The 25,730-nt window shown below is 38.1% G+C and overlaps 1 protein-coding gene across 5 annotated transcripts in view; it reads left to right on the top strand.

Moving 5' to 3' along the window:
• Alcam (activated leukocyte cell adhesion molecule) overlaps window positions 1–3,104 on the top strand; it is a 175,727-nt gene extending 172,623 nt beyond the window's left edge. For all 5 annotated transcript variants that reach the window (XM_050163452.1, XM_050163454.1, XM_050163451.1 and 2 more), the window contains one exon: window positions 2,992–3,104. In XM_050163452.1, coding sequence (XP_050019409.1) covers window positions 2,992–3,079 — 88 coding nt within the window. In that variant the 3' untranslated portion in view covers window positions 3,080–3,104. The remainder of the gene's footprint in view (window positions 1–2,991) is intronic.
• Window positions 3,105–25,730: the final 22,626 nt, after the last annotated feature.

Here is a 25,730-nt window from a genome sequence, read left to right as displayed (position 1 = left end):
CCCCAAATGTTTGTGCATGGGAATGTATTAACTTAGACCACAAGTTGTTGAGGCTTGACTACCTTTTAAAACCTTGGTCTGTGCTGGGAAGGGAGCTCAGTGAGTAAAGTTCTTGCTTTACAAGCACAGTGACCGAAGTTCTGTCCCCAGAAACCACATTCAAAATCCAGGGTGGGTGTCTTACACCTGTGATCCCAGCACTGGAGAGGCAGAAACAAGTGGATCCTTGGTATTCTCTGGCCAACAGGTCTAACACAATTGACAGGTTCCAGGACAATGAGAGGTTTAGCCAAAGGGAGAGAAAAAGATAAATATAGGTGGATGGTACTTCTGTAGGGACCCCAAGATTATCCTCTGGCTTCCACATACATTGACACACACACAAACACATTTGCCCACAAACATATACATACATACATGCACACATGTGTGCATATCCACACAAACTTTGCTCTTTTAATTTTAGAATTTACATTGAACTATTTTATAGTTATATTTTTATTTTCAATATTTTTTCTGTTTTAAAGTTTGAGGTGTTAATAAGCTCATCTGATGAATTACAATGATTTTGTAATTTCTAATTTTTATTAATTGGTTCGAAGTGTTTGATCTGCCTTTAAAATTTCCTGTTTCTCATATATAATGCCTGTTTTATGAGCCTTGGTTCCCTATTTAATTACTCAGGTTTGTATTCACCCAGTTTTCATGTTATTACAGTGACATTGTGTTGCAGGGGGCAGCCTGCTTGTTTGTCCCAGCCACCCAGCTAGTTTAGTCCCAAAATAACCACATAGAAACTATATTAATTAAATCACTGTTTGGCCCATTAGCTCTAGTTTCTTATTGGCTATTTTTTACAGCTTAATTTAACTTAATTAATTTCTATTAATTTGTGTATTGCCATGTGGTCGTGGCTTAGTGGGTAAAGCTCTAACCAGCATCCATCTCAGGCTGCGGATCCATGGCATCTCTCCCACTCTGCTTTCTTCCTCCCAGAATTCAGTTCCATCTTCCCTGCCTTCTAAGTTCTACCCTATCAGGCCAAGGCAGTTTCTTTATTCATTAACCAATACAAGCAACACATAGAAAGAAGGACCTCCTAGACCAACATTGTTCTACATCATTTTAGTAAATTTTCATTTGTTTCTAGGCATCTTAATAATTGATATTACATTGTTACATTCTGAGTTCTATATGAAGTGGTACTCAAACTGCTTGCAAATCAGCTTGATCCCTTTGAAGCTTCATTTTAAATTTTATTAGAATAGCATATCCAATTTAGGAGACAGACAAAGAATCAAGGAATCCTCCTAGGATGTCACATGATCCTCTCTGCAGTTTCACCTGTCTCCAGTAATTCCCTTTACCTCACTCTGGCCAAAAACTGGTCTTTTCCTCTTTAAATCACTGAGATGCATTTGCTGCTTGGGCTCTCATTTTTGAAGCACAATCCAGTAACTGTGTACTGGCACAAAGTCCACGTGATCTGAGAGTACAAGTTATTTGCTTTTCTTCCCTTTGAAATCACAGAACTTTATTTCTGTAACTACCTCTTTAAAAATTTGAAGTATTCATTTTTTATGTTTTAATACTTTAATATATTTATGACCAGAGAGTTAGGATAGTACATATTATTTCCACATTCTCACACATACTAACGGAGAGACCTGCTATCATTTAGGTAGGGGACAAACACAGGTTTGAGAAGCCTCATACAAACTGCACCTGAGCCTCACATTAACAGAGAACTTGGTAGAAACATGGCAATTTCCCCTCATCATCCCCATTTAACAACAGAAAGGCAGGATCTTACATGCTACAAACTGGATTAGATGGTGCCCAAACAATTTTCCTAGACAGTGTCAACAATTAAAAAAAAAGAAGATTGAGCAAGCACAGAGTAAACATATACAATAAATAATCAAGAGAAAATTAGAGGAAAAAAAAACAAATAACTACCTAATGAGAATGCCACAGTCAATCATCAAGAAGGCTAAAGTACCCATAAATACTTCATCAAATACCCAGAAATCAAAAGGACAGGCAAGTAAGGCAATAAGAAATAGGACAGACCCACCGAAACAACCTAAATTATGTATCTCAAGTCCTAAAAAACTACAGAACAAACAGTGCCTATCACTATGAACATTACAGACTTATAGCTGAGTTTCACTAAAAGGCAAATACCAATGAAAATGTACATTATGATTCTGCTAATCTATAAATTACATGAATAGCTAAAACTGTCCTGTGGAAACTGAGTTTGTGTTAATTTGTGGGAGCAGCAGTACCTGTGAGTGAATATAATGGTCTACCACTGTTTACTATTCTGAATTCAATTCTATTTACATTTATCTAGGCAATTTTTCAAAATTCACTAAATTTTCCTCATGACAAGTATATTTAACTTGGGCAGGTATTACTTTTCAATATAGCATTTTTCCACAGATTCACAGATTCACTGACATCGAAACCAGTTTTCCCATCTTTATATTTGTAATCTGTATTAATTAGATTTTGGGGAGGGATGGAAAAATCTCAGATAAACAACAAAAGAAGGAAAACTTTATTTTGGCTCAAGAATTTCTGTGGTTTCCATTCCACATTGGCTGGGCCTACTGATTTGGGCCTGATGAGACTCATGTTAATGTATGCCTATTGAGATAATGAAGCTCCCTCAAAATATTTTTTAACTACCAGGAATAAAATGATAACAATCGTTTCTCTAGTAACTTGGTGAAAATTAGCCCAATTAGCCCAACTTACATCAGAGTCCAACAAACTTGTACAATCTGGTTTCACAATTACTTTTGTATCATCAATTATGTTTCAGTTCTACTTAAAGAGTCATTTATATTTTTTTTCTTTGCAGTGTGTTGTTTTCAGTCAGTCCTCACAGATGTATAATAACCTTACTTTTCAGAAATATTTTCAAACTAGAGCAATTTAAAAAAAGAGTGACTATGTGATATTTATTTCATTATCCTCTAGAACTGCATCAAAACACGTCAACAAGGACCTTGGCAATATGGAGGAGAATAAAAAGCTAGAGGAAAACAACCACAAAACAGAAGCCTAAAAGAGGAGTGGTTCCAAGTCTCCAGGTAAGTGGGACTTGGGGGGTGTCCTAGAAGGATGTGGGGAAGCCCTGTGGGAATGAAACCCAAACTTCACTTGCTAATGCTTCTTAATTATAGCTCCCCAAACAGAAAGATGGCTTCAAAAGGGACCATCATTGACTCATTGCTTTCAGAAGAAAGGCTCTTTCCAGTCCCCTCAACCTCCCCAACATTATTATTATCCCTGAATAATAAAATCCATTTTGGGGATTCTTTTGACATCTCATTTGCATTTTGTTTTTTAATGCCAAAAAAATTTGCCACAAACAAAGAAGCTTTATTTTATGAGTTGGTGTTTGGGTTCAGTAAGCACAAACTCTAAATTTATTTTTAAAACCCATTAGAATAAATTTTAATATATAAATACTTTAATCCAAGGATATGGCATAATTGTGAGTGTATTTACATAGGCATCTCTTCAGTCATTTTAATGAAAAGGCTGACAAGCTAGTACACATGCACATGCACACATACAGAGGCTTTCTTCTTGGTAATACATGTATACTATGTTTGTATGAGTACATATGCACACAGGTACCTACATGTACAAATACATGAGCATAACGTATGTATTAGTGCTACATATATTGCATATTTTCATCTATATTAACTGCATCTGTACAATTTTTAAGGTAGTCTTGAAAAGGTATATGTCTCAGTGATATTACCACTTACAACTTGATCATTTTATTTTTGTGCCCCCTTGAGACCAACAAAGGCATCATTTGAATTAATTAGTCTGTGTGTCGTAGAGTTAACTGCTACCACTAGCAAGGGGTAAAAAGCCCAACTGCACCAGGAGATGGTAGCATACACCTTTAATTCCAGCACTCAGGAGGGAGAGACGGGTTTGAGACCAGCCTGAGCTACAGAGCGAATTCCAGTGCAGCCGTGAATACAGACAGGGAAACGCTGTCGCAAAACAAAATGAAACAAAACAAAACAAACAAAAACAAAACAAAAAAACTAACAAACAAAAGACCAATGCTTTGAACTTTTGCTATAGTATAAATTAATGGCAAGTCACAGTCTGAATGGGTCATTTGAGTTAATTTCACAGGAAAGAAAGAGGACATAGGAAAGAATTACAGCTGGAAGGCTGTCCCCAGGAGAGAAATGTGAGAGAACTGACATAAGATCAGTTTACAAAGTCTATTAGCTGGACTCTCAAAGAGATTGAGGAGTGAGCACTAGACTCATGTTCCTACTCTGCTCGCTGGGACCCAAATACCTCCCTGGCACGTCACACCTTCTTCTCTATCACTCTCCTCTTTTTTTCTCAAGTCCATGTAAACACACTCTTTGTTGGCCTCAAAAATGGGCTGAGTTCCATCTCACTATAGAACTGAAGACACGCCCCACAAATTAGACTGTGATATAGGGATGGATGCATTTTAAATCTGAAATGTAATGAGATATTCTCATTATTAATGGCATTATTAAGAGGGGAATCATGATTCCCCTCTTATCTTTATACAAATTAATCATGTCTTGCAAAAGGAGGACAGGAGAAAGGGAAAGAGGAAAGGGAGTGAAGGAGGGAGAAGAGAGGGAGGGAGGGAAGGAAGGAAGGAACGAGACGTCATAAATTCCAAAACCATGTAGTAGAATGAATTGGGCTGGGTTTACAGTGGACTCAGGACATCAGGGTTCTACAAATAATCCCTTCTATGATGTAATTATTGCCACTTTTAGACCAAAGGATCTGTTGATGGTGAAAAATATGACTGTTATGGTGACTGATATGTTTTCTCATTTCAGAGAAAACCCATATAGACAAATTGAAGCATGGACATGGATTGTATTTAAGACGTATACAAAGACCATGACAGCAATTCATGGTTCAAGTATTAAGCAGTTCATCCTCCCAAGCTGTCACAGGATCTTAGAGAATTTTCTCAAGTGAAACAATGAAACAAAGTTATAAAATCAAATAACAGCAAGATTTGGCAGCCATGATAATAGGTCATATGTTGTATTTTGTTTGGTTTTTTTTCTGTAAATGTCTGCACTAAGGATTTCTTTTCAGTTTGCCTTTTATGTAAATTTTTTACGTAGCTATTTTTATACACTGTAAGCTTTGTTCTGGGAGTGGCTGTTAATTGGATGTATAATGTAATGTTTTATTTCAATTGTTTATATGGATAGTCTGAGCAGGTACGGTTCTGATTCTGATTGTTATCAATTAATGCCCCAAATTTTCTTACAAGGACCTGAAACCCAAAGGTGGCCGTTTGCAAGGTTGGGGACATATACCTCGCCCAATCAGAAGCTGGCTTCTTAATTCTGAGAATAGGAGGCCAGCCCAAGTGAGAGTCAGGAGCGCTACAGGGTGTGATGGCCTGTGCGCCGCCAGCATGCTCTCAGAAGCAAGTCCCAGATACAAACAGCAACACCACGTGAATGATCCTCCCCAACTGACAATTCTGTCTTCTCTGAAGAAGACATGCACAGAACTTGGGTCACATTTACTTAACAACACCTTCTAGGATATTACACTCAGTCAAAAGAAAAGTTAGGAAAAAAATAATAAGAAAACAAAAACTAATGTGTCTGAGAAAGTTGGAAAAAATGACAGCTAGCGTTCCCGTTTTCACAGATAACAATGTAAATCACTGTAATTACAATTGGTGTTAAATCCTTTGGGTTATCCACTGCCTTAAAATGACACTTATTTCCTTTAAAATAAATAAAATAAGAGATATCAGTCAGAATTGCAGATTTATAACAGTGGTCATTATTAAAGCTGTGTTATTTTCCACAGAATATAGAATATATATATTTTTTTCGTGTGTGTTTTTGTTAACTACGCTACAGATATTGAATGCACCTTGAGATTATTTAGTGTTTTTAACTGGTACATAATTTATCAAGCAGTACATGGAAGTGGAATAATAGAACGTCTATGTATCTTTAGTTACATCAGATTTGTAACTTTATAAACATGTTTTCTGCCTGAGGAACTTTTTAAGGAGGTAGTGTATGTACGTGGGAACTTTTTGAAGTAGACTGGATGAGGGCCAGTAGCAATTTGTGACTAGACTTTAATCTTTGCTCTTTCAGGTAGACGCTTGGTTTCTGGGATTACACTGCACAGCCATTTTGTCTGGGATTTACATGTATAACTTTATCTGAGAAAATAAAAATGACTATTTCCAAGCATAGCACTATGTTCTTCAAGAGGAAAAGGAAATGTGGGTTTTGCCTTTAGACTCAAAGAATAAGCTGTTTTGAAGGCAATGCGAAACTAATCAAGATTCATCTCTGAAGGAGGTTGGGAATAATCTTTTGCTACTTCTGTGTATGGAGAGATGTGTCTTTGTACATTTGTAACCACTTGATATCTGAGCAATAGTGTCTCAGCTTAATAAAAGCTTCCTATAGTACATTGGTATGGACTAAATACACAAAATATTCTATTAGACTTAATGCTGTATTAAATATGGGGAAAAAGAAAACATGTTATTTTGCCTCTAAACTTTGATTTACTGAAGTTTTATTTGGCAAGAAAAAAATTGAATCTTGATCAATATTTAAACCAAAGGGAAAAGGGGAAAAAAAAAACCAAAGTTCTTTGTTTTGCATGGCGAAGCCATTCTGTTTATCTCTGTAAATAATATGATTTCTTTTTGTTTTCTTTTCTTTTTTCTCTTTAGAATTTTGTTAAAGAAATTCTAAAAGTTTTAAAAACCTGCTTTCCACAATAAGCCATGAACACTACAGTGAGATTAGTTCTGTATTTTTTTTTTTTTTTGCTTGTTTTGTTTGCTTTTTTTTTTTTTTTTTTCCTTTGGTTTGGAAGATCAAAGGTTTAAAGTCTTACTCGTAAGATGTGTTTGCAGAAAAGTAACAGGGCAACAAAAAGAGAGTGTTTACTCTAGTCTGGCGCGGTGTACACTTGTAATTGTAACTGAGTCCACGAACAGCTGTTATAGCCTAGACAGCAGCAGGAGAGACTCAGAGCTCTCGCCCGGGAGCCGATGTTTACAAGAGAGGACGGACAAGATGGCCACTTCGGCATCAGTGTCTGCATAAGGAGGAAGCTCGGGCGCTCTTGAGCAACTCCGCGTGCTCTTATGCAGGAAGGAAGCGAATGTGCAGTTCTACTTCTGGGGTTTCTTCTCTCCAGTTGTACAGTTGGCCACAGATTTTTAACCAGTTCAAGGTTCACTCCCTATATGTAATTATAGGAATTGTATGTGAAAATGGATTAACATATCCCTCTATGCCTAAAAGAAAATAAAAATGAAATATGTCTTCACATATCTCTCATAGCTGTCTGCCTCTTGTCTGCAATGGGATGTTCATGTACAAAATGTGATTTTATTTAATAAAAAGTGCAAAAGTTGATGTGACTGCCCATCCTTCTGGATTGGATTATGAAGGAATAAATGTACCAGTACTTCTTCCAGTCAGGAGGATACCTTGAGTTCTCACCAGTGGCAGTTTCTCAAGATGTCTTTCTTGACTGATAGGGCCACAATGCCCAAGGCTAACCCATTTTGCTATCCTTAGTTTTTAATTAAGAGAACCCTTCAGTTAATCTTTCTTTACCTCACTTTAGGTCACCATTTGAAGTTATCTAGATATGAACTTTCATAGAAATGTGCCTTTTTATTAAAGTAAGGTTGATATATATATATATATGGTGAAAAGTAACATTTTTGGAATAATTAGCCCTCTGGCCATAGTGGCTAAAGCGTGGAATCCGAGCTAAGCCATCTGCGAGGTTAAGGTCAGTCACCAAGAGTTCCAAACTAGTCTGACCTACATCAGGAATTCCAGACCAGCCTGCACTAACGAAGTAAAGCCTCATCTTAAAAAGTTAAGGAAAATAGTGAGAGTTTGACTTCTCCTTTTCCGATTTGTAGCCCCTTGATCTCCTCTTCGTTGTCTTGTTGCTCTAGTGAGGACCTCAAGAACTATATTGAATAGATATGGAGAGAGTGAGCAACCTTGTCTTGTTTCTGATTTCAGTGGGATGGCTGTGAGTTTTTCTCCATTTAGTTTGATGTTTGCTGTTGACTTGCTGTATATGGATCTATCTACATGGGAAGTAGAAGAAGACAAGATCTCCTGAGTAAATTGCAAACATGGGGACCATGGGAGAGGGTTGAAGGGGAGGGGAGAGAAAGGGAGGGGAGCAGAGAAAAAATGTATAGCTCAATAAAATCATTTTTTTAAAAAAAAGGAAAAAAATTAAAGAAAAAAGTTTGAACCCACCCCTTTTCCAGCCATTCATGAATCCTCTACTCACAAAACATCGTAAGTAACATACGTCCTCACTTCCCAGTGGAAGGTCAGGGTTGAGTGCTGTGACTCCCAGAAGCGCATTTCTGCATCAGCCTGACGCCTTGACTCAGAGTTTCTCAGACCACACTCCTTCAAGTTAATGAAATGAAAAGATAGTAATTTACACGTCAGTTGATGGGACCAAAAAGATGATAATTTTAAGATGACTTTGTAATGGTATTATATAATTATTCTACTGTATATAAGTGAATACACTTGAAATTTTTTTTGATATTAAAATATAATGACATCTCTCTCTCCCATTTCCTCCCTCCATATCCTCCCACATATTCCTCCCTACTCTCCTTCAAATTCATGGGGTTTTTTATGAATCATTATTGTATGCATATGTATATATACATAATATATATGTACACATGTATACATTTATATTCTTTAATCTGTTCAGTCTGGAAATGCTACTAGTATGTTTCTGTGTTAATTATTTAGCACTAGACAACCATGCTATGCCCCTCCCTGGGGAAGGTCACCTCTTCTGCACCCTATTTTATTCAATATCACATTTGTTTGTTTTGTTTTTCAAACAGGGTTTCTCTGTGTAGCTTTGGATTCGGCCCTGAAACTCACTCTGTAGACCAGGCTAGTTTCGAATATCAGAGATCTGCTAGCCTCAGGCTACCAAGTGCTAGAATTAAAGGCCTGTGCCACTACCACCAGGCCAACATCATATTTTAAATACACACATACTTGTGTCATATTTAAGAGACTATAATAAGACAGACATGAAGTAGATGTGTTATTTCACTGTTTATTGACTTTCTCTCTCTCTTGATAGAGATGATGCTATTATCTTAAGCTCACAGATGGAGAGAAACTGAATACATTTGTTTACAGTAACAGATGGGTCAGGCAGTGCAAGGTGGTCCAGTACTTATGTCCAAGATTTCAAAGTGCAGGCTGCACCTGTTCTATACTTACTACATCTCTTGTAAAAGTATACATCCCTCACTATGAACCCCCAAGAAGACAACTTCACATTCAGTACCCAAACGTTTCCTCTATTAACCATCAGAATCTCGTTGAAATTAAGATAATAAATAAGAAACAAAATTTTATTCAGAAGATGGATTTTTGTGTAAAAGATAGTTGCGTATAAATCCTAAATCTGAGGAACCTGATAGTAACTAACGCTATCTTTATTTTAAAATGTAATGCAGTATACTTGGCATTATATGCATCCCATAAGAATGTATTTCAGTAAAAGTAAGGGGGGTTCTTATGTAAGCTTTTTTACAAAAATGTGTTCTTAAAATACACTTTATTAGGGAGGCATGAAGGCAGAACCCTGGAGCACATTTTCCCTCAGTCCTCGGTCTTCACCAATTCATCATCCTCATTCAAATCCAATTCATTTCCCCCTAAATTGCCTTTCTCATTTTTCCTTGTAAATGCCTTTTACATTCAAAAGTATTCATAGGAAAATGAATGCATGGGCACAGAACTTTAAAAGCACATCTCATGTTCAGGTTATTTATCTTGTCTCTCTTTGTGAGCTGTCTCTGGGGAAGGTTTTACTTTGTAACAGCAGGCTAGTAGAATGTGAGAAAAGATCTCCAATTACTAATATAGACATATGTCAACATAGACACATGCTGAAAGGACATTTTAATCTCATGATATGCATGAGAAAACAGGATTTGATTAACAGAAGAGGAATTCATTTACATAATCACAACATGGAAGTAGAAAAGAAGTGAAGATGATCCTTGTGTGAAGGAGTGAAGATTCATCGATGGTTCAAGGCCACCTGAAGGCCAGCAACTGCAATAAACTATACACAACTAAACATAATTGTGTAGACTCCATACCACCAATAAACACACGAGGGCCTCAGTGCCATCAGTTAGTATTAAATTCTCTAAAAGTCTCGTATTATAGACATCAGATGCTATGGTATCCTAAAGCAAGCTTTTGATAGATATATGCTTTTGAAGGTTGCCACAGCCCAGTTTGGATTATTTGGCAATCAAATAATCAAAATGAAATCTCAAATCTTCTTATAAATATTTTCCCTATGATTCCTTTTTGAGGGTAGGCCATGGTAAATTGAGCTTAATTATCAGTTGAAAGCACCTGGATTTACAAAGAGATGAGAAGTTCGTTTTCACAGAACAAAATAGATGGAATTAGACAGTCCTCTACAACGTTTTGAATTCTCCCCAATGGAGAAATCACAACTCTTTAAACAGAAGATAGTTACTACTAGGAAATGGATTTCTGGCACTCTCCTTAGAGTTAACGGTTAATTAAGGAAATGGAATGTTTTAGTTAAGAAAGGATTTATATCTGAGAAATTGGGTCATTTCAGAATGGTGAACAATTTCGGGAAACTCCCTTTACTCTGAAATTTGAGGCTTCTTTCTGTGTCTGCAACTACCAGCAAGTTCCATCCTGTTGGTTTGATGGTCTTTGTCCACTGACAGTTTTAAAATAGTTTTATAGGGGAAAAAAGGCATCATTTATTCAATCTGATTCCGAGGGAAATGGCTATTATTTTACACATTTTAGTTTCACGTGCAGTAATCTTCCTCTCATTTTCCTTGAACTGTTTTTGAAAATTGTGACTCAGACATTTCCTCCAGTAGCTTGGTTATTCTTCCTTTCACTCAGCTTTAATTTTTCTTGAATAAACTCATTGTATCGTCAGATACATACTCCAAAATTGTTACCGCCACAATATTATATTCTTGTTGACTTGCTGACAATAATAATAAGCATTATTGGTGCACAAAGGATACCAGAGATTAAGAAATGTTCTTGTTTAGTGAGGTTTCTGTAACACAGTGGTATGATGCTAAGATTAGAAGCTTCCAAGTCTTTGTCCACTTACTCCTAAGGCTTAGATGGGAAGTAGCTTCTGTGCTTCAGTCTCACTGCTGCCTACCCTTACCACAAGTCACAGGGCCCCACTCCTAGACAAAGAACTACAAAAGATTAAGGAATGATGAAACCAGAAGAAATGACCTTCCCCGGAGATGAGCCCTCTAATTTACCATCCAATACCAAGTGGTCAGTTCTAAAATCATATACCCGCAAGTAACAATAAATAAACTGAGCAGGTTAAGTTTATTTATTTAGGCATAAGTGTCTGTGTGTGTGTGTGCGTGCGTGCATGCGTATGAGTGAGTGTGTGTGTGTGTGTGTGTGTGTGTGTGTGTGTGTGTAAGAATAACAGAGAAAATCAAGCCATGATTTCTGGGAGAAAGGGCATACATGGGAGGAAAGGGAAGGGGGAAATGATGCAATTGCACTTTAATTTTAAATTTTTTAATTAAAATATTTCAGCTTTTGATCTAATAGGTTAATCAGATTTGTGAAAAGTAATTGAAATGAGCTTTACCAGTAGTTTGTTTTCTATTTTGTAAATGAAAGACCAATATGAAGCAACTGAGGTTTAGAAGGATGGGTGGGTATAGAGAGGGAACTGACAGGTTATGAATCGGGTCTCACAATCAGCCAGAGATTTTAGGTGCAAATCATGTGAGTTTATAACCACAATTAATTGAGCATTAGCTCTATGATGGCCTTCTGAGATGAATCATGCAGTTCTACTGTCATCCCAAGTCTGCACAGTCTTTGATATTTGCCCCAGGGTTCACAGTATCATTTTAGAAGAAGTAACCACGGTATTGTTTTTTCTCAATTTTGTGCAAAATCCAAAAGACTCCTTTCCAGTTTAAATATTATTGCAAAAAAAAAGTGTTTTGTCCTGGGTTTACATGGTCCTGTTTTGCACCAGATGTCCAAGTTGTACACTCTACAGTGTTCATACATGTTTTTCCTTGACTTTATAGTTCCTCTTGGAGAAGAGCCAGAGCCTGCCTTCCTAGCATTGATCAGAATGATTTGCCTTGGCCACTACAAGGACGTGGAAGTGAACAGTTGCTAGCTGATTCTAAGCTTCCCACTAAGTTCTTCTTGCTCTTTTGTGCTTCTGTCCTCACCTTGAGAAAGGCCAGCTGATACCTTGAGGATGGGAGAGGTGTAGTGAATGGCCATACCAGGTTAGATGCTAACCCACAGTTCCATGGGAGGGTCATCCAAGATCACCTGATGTCAATCACGATAACATGTCATGTCTCCCAGATGGCCTACAGATGTGTGTGATACATCAATAAATGACTAGTGTTCTAGGCCACTGAGGACTGAGTCTGTTGTTACTCAGTAATAATTCATATTTGCCTTCAAAAGCAACAGAGTTTGAAATAAACAACTGAGTTCCTGGTTTGCTTATTAATTCAGGAAAATACCAACATTGTAATTTTACAAGGTTTATGTATATTTTATTGACTTCATGGTGAAAGTCCTTTCATACTTTGAAAATATTCTTCTCTTCTCTGGTCTTTCTGGAAGCAGTACTTACCTGTGGCTCTCAACCATTCCTACCCTTTTGAATTAACATTTAATGTCAGTTTTAGTCTGAGCAGTTGACTATCAAGACATCTGTCTACATATAATAGTATGTGATGGTGATATATGTGACTGGCCTGGCTGTGACATGCATTTTTCCCTTTTCGTTGTTCCAAAAGTTCGTTATTCAAGATAGTTTTGTATAATTGCTGTCTTTATCTGCCCACATAATTACATGACAATACCTTTCCTCCAATTAGAAATTATATTCACCTCAGATATTCTGCCGGCACCACACTTCTCACTAAATGTCAGAGTCCTGAAAAAATAGTCTCAGCTCAAAAGGCCTAATTAGGTTTTCAGTAATTCATGCCATTGGTCATTAGGACAACCGCACAAATCAGCAAGCACTCAGGTCCCCAAACACTAAATGCAGACATGAAACTAAAAGAAAATCTTAAGTGAAATTGCAGTAGTTTCTTCATTGTTTCATTAGACTTTTCTGAGGGTTTCACATGTCAGGTACCTATCTCTATTCCTGTAAAATTGCTCAGTGGTAAGGATCAGGAAAAAGGTGGAAAAAAATAAGGAGAGCACTATTTAAAAACAAACCATACAGGAGCTGTAAAACATGCCTATACAAAGGTAAACTTTCACCAAATGTTTCAAAATGTTCTGTCTTTCTACCACATCCCAGATAACATAATGCTGATGTTGATGTGTGGGCAAAAGGGGGGTGTGTCTGTTATTGTCTGCAAATGGCTATTCTTAAGGGGCACATATGCTTATTAATTTAAGGAAAAGTAATAGGCTTTAGAAATGCGCAGACTTTGAACCACAAGGCTCACCTGCTTACCAGTAATGAGACCTGGGGCATAACACCCAAACATTTGTTGCCTCACCTACAGAAAAGAAGAAAGACTAACAACATCAGACCTTGTCCTTTTTGGAATACAAATGACCCAAAATCTCTTAATCTCTATATATTCTCCAGTTGTGAGTCCATAACTAGATATTGTGCAAGGATGAGAGACCATGAAACACTCCTGAACAGAATTTCTTTATCAAACCCCTTCACTCAGGACTCAGGGAACTATGCCAGAGGAGTCAGAAATATTCTTAAAAACCAATGGGGACAGAAGACACTGAGACAGTGTCATCCAGACACAAAAGGACAGATGCACACATGAAGGAACACATATGTGACAGCATGCATGGGGCCCTCGCAGTGCCAAGTCAGACAGGGTCCCAACACCAAGAGTCTGAAGTGGACATGATACCCCGTCTCTAACCAAGAAGCTATCTCCAATTGACAGCTGCTTGCAAAGGAAGTTTGTTTTCTCCATTGGAGTCTCACTGGGTGTGTAATTGAAGTTTGAGGATAGGCAACGTGTCCAGAAGTAGATGGTCCACACAAAACAAACTCAAAGATATATTTGGAGATTTCTTTTTGTCTCATACTCATTGTTTAGGCATATTTTACCTTATTAGCCTTTTGTTTGTATATTATACTTTATGATTTTATGTTTCATGGGTTTTTTTGTTTGTTTTGTCTAGGGTTTTGTGTATGTATGTGTTTATTATGCTTTTTGTTTCATTTTCAAAATTCTGGTTTGTTTTGTTTATTTTCCAGAAAGATAAAGAGAAAAAGTTTGGAGATGGATAGATGGGGTATGTGCAAACTCTGAGAAAAGATGAGAGAGGGGAAACCATAGTCAGACTACATATACAAAAAAAATTATTCTCAATAAAAATAAAATAATGCAAAAAATAAGTTTACAAAGAGAAGTTTTCTGAGGATGGCTGAGGAAGACGAGGATTTATGGGTACAGAAGAGTATCGTCATTTGATTGCTATGTTTTTTCTCACTGTGAGTGCTAATCACAATTCTGGATAGGCCTCAAGCCCAGCAGTAGATACCCAACACAAAATGAATCCATTAGCATTTTGGTAGACATTTGTTAGTTTGGGCTTTTTTTTTAAAGAGAGAGAGAGGGAAAGAAATGGTATGTAGTTGACTGGTCGGGAAGGATCTGAAAGAAGATGGGGAAGAATAAAGCGTGATTAGAATCTATTGTATGAATTTTTTTTCAATGAAAAGGAAGAACGTATATGCACACATTACAGAGAAAGTGACTCTAGATTTCGCACTGCATACAAGCTAGGCTACTATAAACAAGAGAAACCCACTTCACCAGCGAGGACAGATTCAAGGCCTCTTTTCCCATCCAGGGATGCGGTGTTTGAGAACTGCTGATTTGATGGACGGAACTATTCTACATGATTGATTCTTGTGCAAAGGTCAGCCTAGCTCTTCAAAGTTATTCCTGGAAATGATTTCAACATACAAATAGTTCTGATTTTACTAAAGTCAAGCCTGACTAGCTGTTGGCCAGTAAAATCAAAGTTTGTCACGGGCAAAGAGAACACAGTATGTCCTTCCTTATAGGTTCCCATTGCATAGCTCGGCTCCTTTACTCTTCCCTCTGCTGGAATTAACGATAATGTGGTCATTATTGTTAATATGAGACTTGGTGCAGCTAACACTCATGAAGGGATGTTGGTATGAAGCTTTCTTTTACTTCTTTCAGCCGAGTTTCTGAATTCCTCTGGATCTTATTCTATACAGTTATATCATCTTGTGTACTAAGTTCTGGAAAAATGTGATAGAACAAAGCAGCTTTAACTTCACATGGCAGGAGCCTTGAAGGCAACTGTAAATACGAATCTCCCTCACTTTCTTCTCTATTCCTCTGCTTCCTCATTCCCCAGGCTCCCACCGCCGATGGCTGAAGCTTCAGACCCAGGGAAAGCGTGAAGGGGAATGGAGAAAACAATCAAGATCCCCTTCTTTGCCAGACACCAAGAACAAAATGAAAAACAAAGTCTTCCTTTGTGTTGAATACTGTGCTGCCGACTAACATCTGGCCTGGCACCCTTGCTGAAGCAAGCAATGCTCTCATAATCTCATGTGTCTATCGAATCAATATTTTCTGTGAGAGATGTAGAAGTCTGTGCTGCCCAGGTTTTCACCCAGGGCAGAAACTTAAAACAAGTCTGTCTTCTGCTTGAGTGTCTGTTTCTTTGAACTAAAAGTCAAGACATAGACAATAACAAGTAGACAAATTGTCTTTTTATACCACATTATTACATTTACCGATAGCCTTAAAAAAGGAAAAATGGCCGGCTGAGGTATGGCATCCATAAGAGACAGCATATTGTTATGTTTTGTTTTGTTTTTTTAAATAGGTCATTGCAGAAAAGAATTGTGCTAAAGGTAATAATCTCTTTCTGAACATTTATCTCTCAACTCCTATTCAAGTCTTACACATATACCGACTAGATTGACACCAATTATCTGATCAACATTATGACCGAAGAGACAGTCTTCCTATTGTGGATGTTACAAATCCTAGTTTGCAGTGAATCCATTTCCACTGTGACTTACTATGTACCTTAGTCTTACAGAATCCTGTCCTCACTGCCACTGGTAGTGGATTTAAAGGATTTGTTGTCTATGTCAATCTGAGTCAATGTTTGATTAGAAAACGAGTTACAATGCAATTCAACCTTTACTGGATTTTTTTCAGAATTAACACATGGCTAGAATCTCCTTTCTTGACTGTCCCTTTATCGCACACAGTCTATAATTAACATTCAAGGACAATCATTCAAAATGCAAATATTAATACCAATGGCACATCTCTCCTCTAGAAGCTAGCAGCTTTAATCCCTTTTTATTAATTTGATTAATGCAAACTACTGTATGTGACTGTGAGGCGACAGAGGCAAATCAAGGTGAGCACACTGAGCCATTTAAATTTCTAAGGAGTTATATACTCTTTAGCATGTGAGATCAAGCAAAGTAAAAATAATCTTGTGTAGAATAATAGATTTTTCTCCATAGAAGAATATAGGGAAATATTTTCAAGTTCAAAATGACTGTGTGCATTCTTGCTCTCCAAGATTTAAAAAGAGGAAAAATAAAAGCTGTAACATACCCAACTGCCAGCAAAGGCAGCTTAGTTGGCCAAGAAGACACATGCTAAGTGAGAGGTCATTTAGACTACAAAGAACACCCTAGAGACATATAACCAAGATAATTATAAATCTCATTTGTACTTCATTTTCTATGTAAATGATCTTTTTATATTTCTCTGCCATAATTTTAAGTAGACATAGTATTTTTCTTTTTCACCTTGACAAATACAGAATAGTTTATAAGAGATAGCTTGCACTGTACTTTGGTTTTCAAAATTATCACATGTGTACAGACACACATAATTTATTCAGGTAATACATAAAAACAAGATTTTTAATTCAAATGTGATCTTTCTGAAGAGTCTAAGTCAGTAGTTGGAAAAAAACCTGCAATTTATTTCAACATTGTCCACCTGTTTGTATGTTCATCTAAAATGTCTTCAGTTTCCAGGAAATGATGTTTATAATTTTAAATTGTTTTTCTTTAAAATCCAAACACTGTGAACAGGTAATTTTCATTTATTTTTTAAATATTTATTTTGCTATTTTATGTGCATGAGTGTTTTGCCTGCATGTATACATAAGCACCATGTGAGAGAGTGCCTGTTGTCCGCAGAGGCCAACAAGGGCATCAGTACTCTAGAACTAGAGGCACAGATGACTATCCAACACAGGTCCTCTGTAGGAGGAACAGATACAGTAACTGCTGAGCCACCTCTCCACCCTGCAGTCATCATTTTATTTTCTAATGGTTTCCAAACACTAATATCTAGTGTATGACTGACATGGCGGACAAGGAGGACTACTGAGACCTCAACAACAATGGCAACGGGTTTTTGATTCTACTGGACCTATTGGTTTCGTGGGAGCCTAGGCAGTTTCGTGGATGCTCACCTTACTAGACCTGGATGGAGGTGGGTGGTCCTTGGACTTCCCACAGGGCAGAGAACCCTGATTGCTTTTTGGGCTGACGGGGGAGGGGGACTTGATTGGGGGAGGGGGAGGGAAAGGGGAGGCGGCGGTGGGGAAGAGACAGAAATCTTTAATAAATAAATAAATAAATTAAAAAAAAAGAATGTGAGGAAAAGGAAAAGGTAAGAAAAAGTGGTACATGGTTACATCATACCCAGTTGAAGAGTGTCTGTCGTGCAAGATACTAGCATGATTCTACCTCTACAAGGCTGTGATAGGCAGTCATTCTTTAGCTATAATATTTCAGCCATCTTAAGGCAATCATTTTTCATTCTCACATTCCATCATCTCTGTAACTGAGACACTAGATCTGGTCAATGACCTCGTGCTTTGCTGACAGCAGCCGTGAAAACGTTATCGCTTTATATGAAAACATCAAAAGTTTCAGCACTGAAACTTGCAAAATGAAATCTGAGCATGTTGCAGTTGAAGTCGGGGGAGCCTTGGCTTGTGCAAGCTATATGGAGCTCAAGGGTGAAGTACCTCTATTCCACTGTAAAATTTATTTAGGAACCTAGCACCAGTGGACCTCAATTATATTTTGCCCTGTGATAAGACAAGGGAAACTGTGCAAAGAAACTCAGACTTTGATAGACATTCACCGAAACGCAAGGTAGAAAATTTATTCTTCAGATTTTAAGAAATTTTAGGAATTCTTAGGCAATTCCCTCTGCAAATAGGACTTTTTAAAATAAAGATGGGAATGACATGTGTCTAAAAATGCATACTTAACCAGTCACAGATGTAATATATACATCTATAATAATGCTTGGGAAACTAAAGCATAAAAATGTTTATGTCTGGCATTCACAGTTAACCTGGGAAACAAAGGAAGATTCTCACGGTTTAAAATTGAGTGTCTGAGAGCTGGCCCTGCCCCTTGATGGCCAGGTGAGCTATCCCTGACCCTTACTCGGGCGGTTCTGGGAGAGCACCGCAGGCCCACCCCAACTCCTACCCCATCTATGAGCTGCTAAGGCACATGAAGGGTCCAGTTCTACGGAACCATAACTGCAGGATCTCCATGCCTCTGGACAACAGCAGGATATCCGAGAGGAGTCTCCATTAGAATCCATGGATAGGGATAGTGTAGAGAGGCCTTGGACCCAACAACTACTCATTGCAATGAAAGCCGTTTCTGCAGAAGAGTATACTGTGTGACACCATAGCACCCAGTGCACTATGACAAACAATGTGTGATGGACAGGGGAGTAAAGTGGAGGAGCTGAGTGCAACACAAGTGTAGCAAGAGCGGTGACTGGTGTGAGAGAAGGTTGCTACTGAAGGAGGAGCAAGTGCTGCCCAGAGGGGTCAGTGAGGTTTTTTTTTTTATCTTAATTTTGGTTTTGATGTTTTCTTTGGGGGGGGGGAGTTACAAGGATGGAGAGCAGGAGGACTGGGAAATGAATGGGATTCGGGTACATGATGTGAATTTCCCAAAGAATCAATTTTTAAAAAGTTACGTTAAAATAATAAAGTCTGTGTAACAGTAAAAAAATAAAAAAATGGGTGTCTGAATGGTATTAGTGGAGTTATTTCACTAAGTAGTAAACACAGTTTAATGGACAAAACAATGTTATAAATTGATTGACAGCCTTTTACTTTTTGATATATGAAACAGTTGTGAGTCTTAAAGTCGATTAAATCTGAAGCAGTACAGTACCGAGAACAAACCAAGACATGTCACAAAAAATAAACAGCATTCGCCAAAGAAATGCAAACAGTGCTCTCATCAGTGAACTTGCCGCTCTGCAGTAGAGAACTCATTGACATTGGACTTTGACTGTCCTGGGTGATCACAAGAAGTTCTTTAACTTTCCTGATGCCTTGGGTTCTTCACTTATAAAATGATATAAGTTATTTACAATCCATTGCAGGAAGGCTTGCTGTAGGATGGAAGTGAGAGCCAGAAACGAGGTACCCAATCTCTGAAAACCATTTATTAGCAGTAATTATTTTTTGGAATTGTTTGCAAATCCACAGCTTTTGGTAATATATTCCAGGGCCTCCAGCGTGCAGTCTAAATGTACTGTCACAGAAACAAGGTTCCTTCTCTGTCCTTGTGGCTCCACCCTTCTAATACCCCTTGCCCATCTTTCCTCATGTCAAACTATAAAGTTCGGCCCTAGCTATATATTCAGCTTATTTGTCTCCCTGTTGTCTCCGTAAACTCAAAGTAAGATGTAGATGCTTGAATGGATTTAGGCTCAATTATTTGGGCCTTGTAGGTGGTTTGTGCCCTATCGGGAGGATTGCAGTATCAGATTGTCTCAGTTGTTTAGACCAAGAGGTCAAGGAGTGACAAAATGACCCTCCCATCACTATTTTTCCAACTGGTGCTTTGTCCCTGTTGGTTTAGCAACTATTGATCAGCATTGATCAGTTTCATTTTAAGTTAGAAACTGAAAGTTTATGATTTTCTAATTCTTGCTGTACAAATTAAAAGAGAATCTTCCAAAAAAAAAAAAAAGAACACAAGAGCACAAACTACTTATCCCCCAAATTTCTACACAAAAGAGGTAAGGATGCCTGTTTTGTATTTGTATCTCCTTCTGCAGCAATGAAATCAGATCTAGTGACCTCCAAACAGTGACCCAAGATTGACTACTTTTCCTGTGTGACTCATAGGAATTAATGGAGTTTTTATGTTTTGTGTATTCAGTGGCATTATAGTTGTTCACTTTGAAGCTCTAGCTATCTGAATTTCAGTCAATAGAATAGTTTCAGTGTATTTTTTTTCCTTGTGCAATGTAACCAGTATTCTAGATACATCCTTATTTGTTAACTGTCTTTCTGAAGAAGGACACTAAAGAGAAATCCCACACTAGCTCAGAATTGAGTATAATAAAGGGTTATTTATTCAGGGGTAGACTCACAGATCACAATCCTCTGCACAAATGGGGAACAGGAACCGAATCTCGCATCCAGAAAAGAAGCTGAACCAGCTCTTTACATCAGCATATATAATATAAGAGGCCACACCCAAGTGAAACTTAAAGGCTACTGGCTGAAGGAATTCCTACAGCATCTCTCGTTCTCTCCTTCTCAATTTATCTCCCTCTTCCTGATTCAGAAACTTTCTATGTGCACTTTTGGTCTATTATGTGAAACCACTATGATGTGTTGTCTCACTACCAACAGAACCAACTAATGGTACTAGAACCTCCAAAATGATGAGGTAAAATATAGCTTGCCTTCAAAAGGTTCTGGTCTCACTGTTTCTGTGATAGTAATAAGCAGCAGGTGTGAGGGCTAATAGGTCTAATATCTGGAGAGATTGCTAGTAGGATGCTAATTCAGGGAAGAGCTATATCTGTGGGGGTGGAAATTAGGACAGGTTTTTATTTTGTTGTCTCCAGGAAGCACTGATTGATTGTCCTATGCAGAAAGCTTACAGTTTGCTCTTAAAACTTTGATCCTCGGAGATGACATCTTGCCTCCCAATGGAAAGTAAGTTGCTACTTTCTCTAGTCTACTTGTTTAGATATAATTACAGATATCAAGATCCTTCACAGCAAGGAATGACCACACATTGGAGTCAACTGCACTACTGTGTTAACCCTAAGAATGACCTTTTGACATTGGCCATTTCAAATCTTGTCTGCAGAAAAAACTCATATGTTTGTGGAGCTTAATTATTTATTATCTCTTTAATTTATTTCACAGCATTATCCATCTTTACGGGGCCTTCTGAGAACTTCTAAACCTCAGTATTCTTCTGAACAATGCAATAAGAATAGTAATGATTTATTTAATATTGATAATTCATGAAATGACATCTGAAGTTTATTCATAATCACACTTTTGCATGATTTTTCTAATCATCATACACCCAAGGAAAACAAACACTTGCATATTCACAGAAAATTTGGGTTGCTGTAACAAGTTTCTGTCACTATGGAGTATCTTTTAAACTCACAAGTCAAAAAATAATATATGTTATTTCGTCTGTAGTAACTATAAATACTTAAAAATTTGAAAGAGCATTCTCACCAAATACCCCTATGTGTGAATTTTATTTCCATGGAACAATCCTGAACAACTTTTTCCCCATACACTGTTGGGGAAACCTGGGACCTCAAGCATGCTGTACAAGCACTCAAGTGCTGAGTTAGATCCTCAAGCCTTCTTGTTTTTTTAGATTTTATTTTGAGACAGGGACTCACAGATTTTTTTATAGGTTAGCCTTGAACTCATGATGTAGCCCAGGCCTTCCAAGTTTACTATCTGCCTCAACTGCCCTAATATTAGAGATCACAGGTGTGTACTGCCAAGCTTGGATGCTTTTATGTTTTTATGAGTCATTTCTACTTCCCCTTATCCATTATGTAAGCGATCATCTCTTTCATCCCAGACAGCTCTGGCCACAGAAAACACTTCTAATCAGGATAGAAGCAGCTAAGTGCCTTCTAGGATCTTTTGACCTGGGAAGAGAGAAAGAAATCCATTTCTTCTTTCTACTACAGGTAATGTAAACATCGGAGTCAAGGTATCCATGTGGAGATGCTGATTGACTGTGTAAAACTACACAGTGCCCACCCAAGGAAGAGAGCAAGCTACAGTTTGCTTATTTTCCTTATTTCTGGTTACCACAGGCTCCACAGATCCTCAAGATCCCTAAGTTTCCACCTATAATTCATTTAAATTTCCTTTGCCATAAACTGGTCTGGCTCCATTTCTTGTAATTTATAACAGAAGAATCCTAATATATGCACACATGCACAAGTTTTACACACGTTTCTGTGGTTCTTGGGACTCACAAACTTCCTGAAGAAAACAATCTTGGAACCCTTAGTCTCTTCTTAATGCTGCATTTCCATCCTGTGACCATTAGTCTCTATGATCTCATTACCAAGAAAAACAGAATTATTGTAAATGCTTTTACTTGACAGTTTTTATTTACTTGATCACACCCAGTGCTTATCCTTTTTTCTTAAAAGCACAGACTGTAAATATTAAAAATATTTTTATGTTTTATAGGATTGTGCACTAGAATAAGCTGGGGCATTTCCTTCATGGATTTCTTTCTCCTGCCTAAGCTGATTTTAAGGCTCACAGAATCTGCTGGTGGTCATCAATTACTTTCAACTTAAACTTTGAAATTAACTTTTAACTGAGTAAATAGAATTCAACTAAAACAGGGAGGTATTCACTGTTGGTAACATCAAAATTCAACAATGTAAAAGTGGGTCAAATGAATTTAAAAAGAAAGTGTGATTGCTTTTTCCCATATTATTTTGCCTCAATTTTTAAATTCACAAACTGTGCTAAATAGGAGTTGTCTTCCAAAGTACTCCAAAATCAAAACTTCCTTAGGAGGAAGGAGCCACAATGTTATTGTAAATAATTAGAAATGACTATCACACATCTACCCTTCAATCATTTGTGTGAAATGACTGGCATCGAACTGCGTGGATTAATCTTCCAGCTTCAGTTTACTTTTTAGGGGCAGCGGAGGAGAAGGAACCTGAAATGGCCCGATCCTATAGCCATACTAATGAATATCTTGCATATCACCATAGAACCTTCATCTGGCGATGGATGAAGATAGAGACAGAGACCCACATTGTAGCATCGGACTGAGCTCCCAAGGTCCAAATAAGGAGCAGAAGGAGCTAGAACACTAGCAAGGAAGTCAGGACCACGAGGGGTGCACCCACCCACGGAGACAGTGGGATTGATCTAGTGGGAGCTCACCAAGGCCAGCTGGACTGAGACTGAAAAAGCATGGGATAAAACCGGACTCTCTGAACATGGTGGACAATGAGGGCTGCTGAGAAGCCAAGGACAATGGCACTGGGTTTTGATCCTACTGCATGTACTGGCTTTGTGGGAGCCTAGCATGTTTGGATGCTCACCTTCCTAGACCTGGATGGAGGGGGGAGGACCTTGGACTTACCTCAGGGCAGGGAACCCTGACTGCTCTTTGGACTGGAGAGGGAGTGGGGGGAGGGGGAGGGAAAAGGGAGGCAGGGAGGAGGCGGAAATTTTTAATAAAAAAAGAATCTATTTAGCACATAAAACTCACAAAACAAAGCCAGAACAAAGTCCATGCCCATGAGAGAAGGCCCCAAATTTTTTAGCTTTTGCAAGGTGGCATTTCTGAAATAATTGAGACAGCAGGAGAATCGTGTTCAAGCTGCTATTCAGAGTTCTTCCCTGGCCAGACACAGGGAGGAATCTTTATCAGAGCCAAAGGAAAGCACATTCTGGCTTCCATGTTCAAGGCTTCCTCTAGCTCACCACTAGTCCATCCCTGTCCTAAACTTTGGTGAAAAGAAGTTCCTTTTCTGATCAAACAATAGCCATAAAGACAAGTGACAAATCAAAACCTTCTGTGAAGCATTCTAAAAGAAGAATTCAATAAACAGAGACAATAAGAGGATGCTGTGACACTCCTGTAACAGCTGTCCCTGATTTTGTCTTCTCTGTAGAGTGACTATGTAGCTTCCCCCTCCCCCTGGAATACAAAAAGCTTCTGTGCTGCCCTGCTGGGGAAAGACTGCTCCACTGTTCTCACATGAGTTTTCAGGTTGTCTAGCAGTTCATTGATTTTCCAGGCTCTCTGCCTGCCCTGGGTATGCTTAACTCCCAATTCTTCTGCTCCAGGGATAGAAATTTTCTGCCAAAAGAGTACTAATGCTTAAAATGAGCTCTGTATTTAGGATAAGTGGTGATGTAGGAGGAGGCTAGTTGTTTGTTTTCTTGGCTGTCCAGACTCCCAAAATAATCACACAGAAACTATATTATTTAAATCACTGCTTGGCCAATCACTTAAGTGCACTACTAGCTAGCTCTTAAATATATTATTAACCCTTTTCCAGTATTTTATATTTTACCATAAAGCTCATGGTCTACCGGCAAGGTTCTAACTTGTCTGTCTCTGGCTGCAGCTCAGGGCTTTTCCTTGACTCTGCCTCCTTTCTCCCAGCATTCAGTTTAGTTTTCCATGCCTAGTTCTACCATGCCCTATCAACAGGCCAAGGCAGTTTCTTTATTCATCAGTGATATTCACAGCATACAGAGGGGAATCCTACATCATGGTGATGTCATACTGTCCAGCTAAGCCTGACTCCTCTATAATCTCAAGCCATCAGCAGGCAAAGCCAACAGGCGGTCAGCCCCCCTTCTGCTTTTGTCATGCCTCACTGGACTTAATCAGGTTTACAAAGACATGTAGGATCCAAAAAATGTCCTGTCTTTTTTTTTTTTCTTTGTCACTAGAAAATGTCCAGGTGTGACCTCCCCTCCCCAGGGAGGTACCGTTCTTCCTGTGTTCTTCCCTCAAGCATAATTATATGGCTTGCATTACTTCCATAACTATTGTTACTCTAAAGTTGTGTAAAGTTTACTGAAGGTAGCATCAAGCATTGGGAGGGGCTAGGAAAGAGACAGAAGCAAAACAGGCCAAAGGTAAGAGTAAGAATTCATGCTGAAGGTATATACAGAAAACATCCTAAGCAAGTCTCTATGGGTAGCAGAAGATTAAACAGCACTGTGCATGAGTTATATGTGAGTTATTCTCCACTGGTGCTGTCACTGAAACTGAAATAATCCTTTGCTGCTACTTTGTATTACTACCTCCATGTTAGAATTAAGGGACATGAGTCTTAAATGGCATAAACCCACACAGATAGACAACACAGACCATGTCACACTGTAAAACCCATATCCAAAAGCTGTATTTTGCCTCAAAGATCACTCTCTCTCTTGGGAAGACAAGATTCAAATTATGATGCTTTACAATCCTGTGACTAAATAGTAGAGATAAATGTCAATACTTTAAATCTTGAGGATGACTGGAAATTTCCTATGAGAAAACCTGAGCATTAAGATTATAATTGGCTTTCTAGATAAACACAAATGCTAGGACATTTGGCATACAGTTGTAATGATGGGCTTTTTAGGGCTGTGGGAGTTCATGAAACTGCAGGAAATAGACCAGTTAAGGACATGACCATATGTGTCCAGTCAGAAAACAGCCTAAATAGGCTG

This window comes from Alexandromys fortis, unplaced genomic scaffold (assembly GCF_014885135.2).
Source record: "Alexandromys fortis isolate MF-2015 unplaced genomic scaffold, M_Fortis_MF-2015_v1.1 scaffold_131, whole genome shotgun sequence".
Classification (NCBI taxonomy): domain Eukaryota; kingdom Metazoa; phylum Chordata; class Mammalia; order Rodentia; family Cricetidae; genus Alexandromys; species Alexandromys fortis.
Note: the sequence above shows the minus strand (reverse complement) of the source record. Positions and strands in the feature narration are given on the sequence as shown.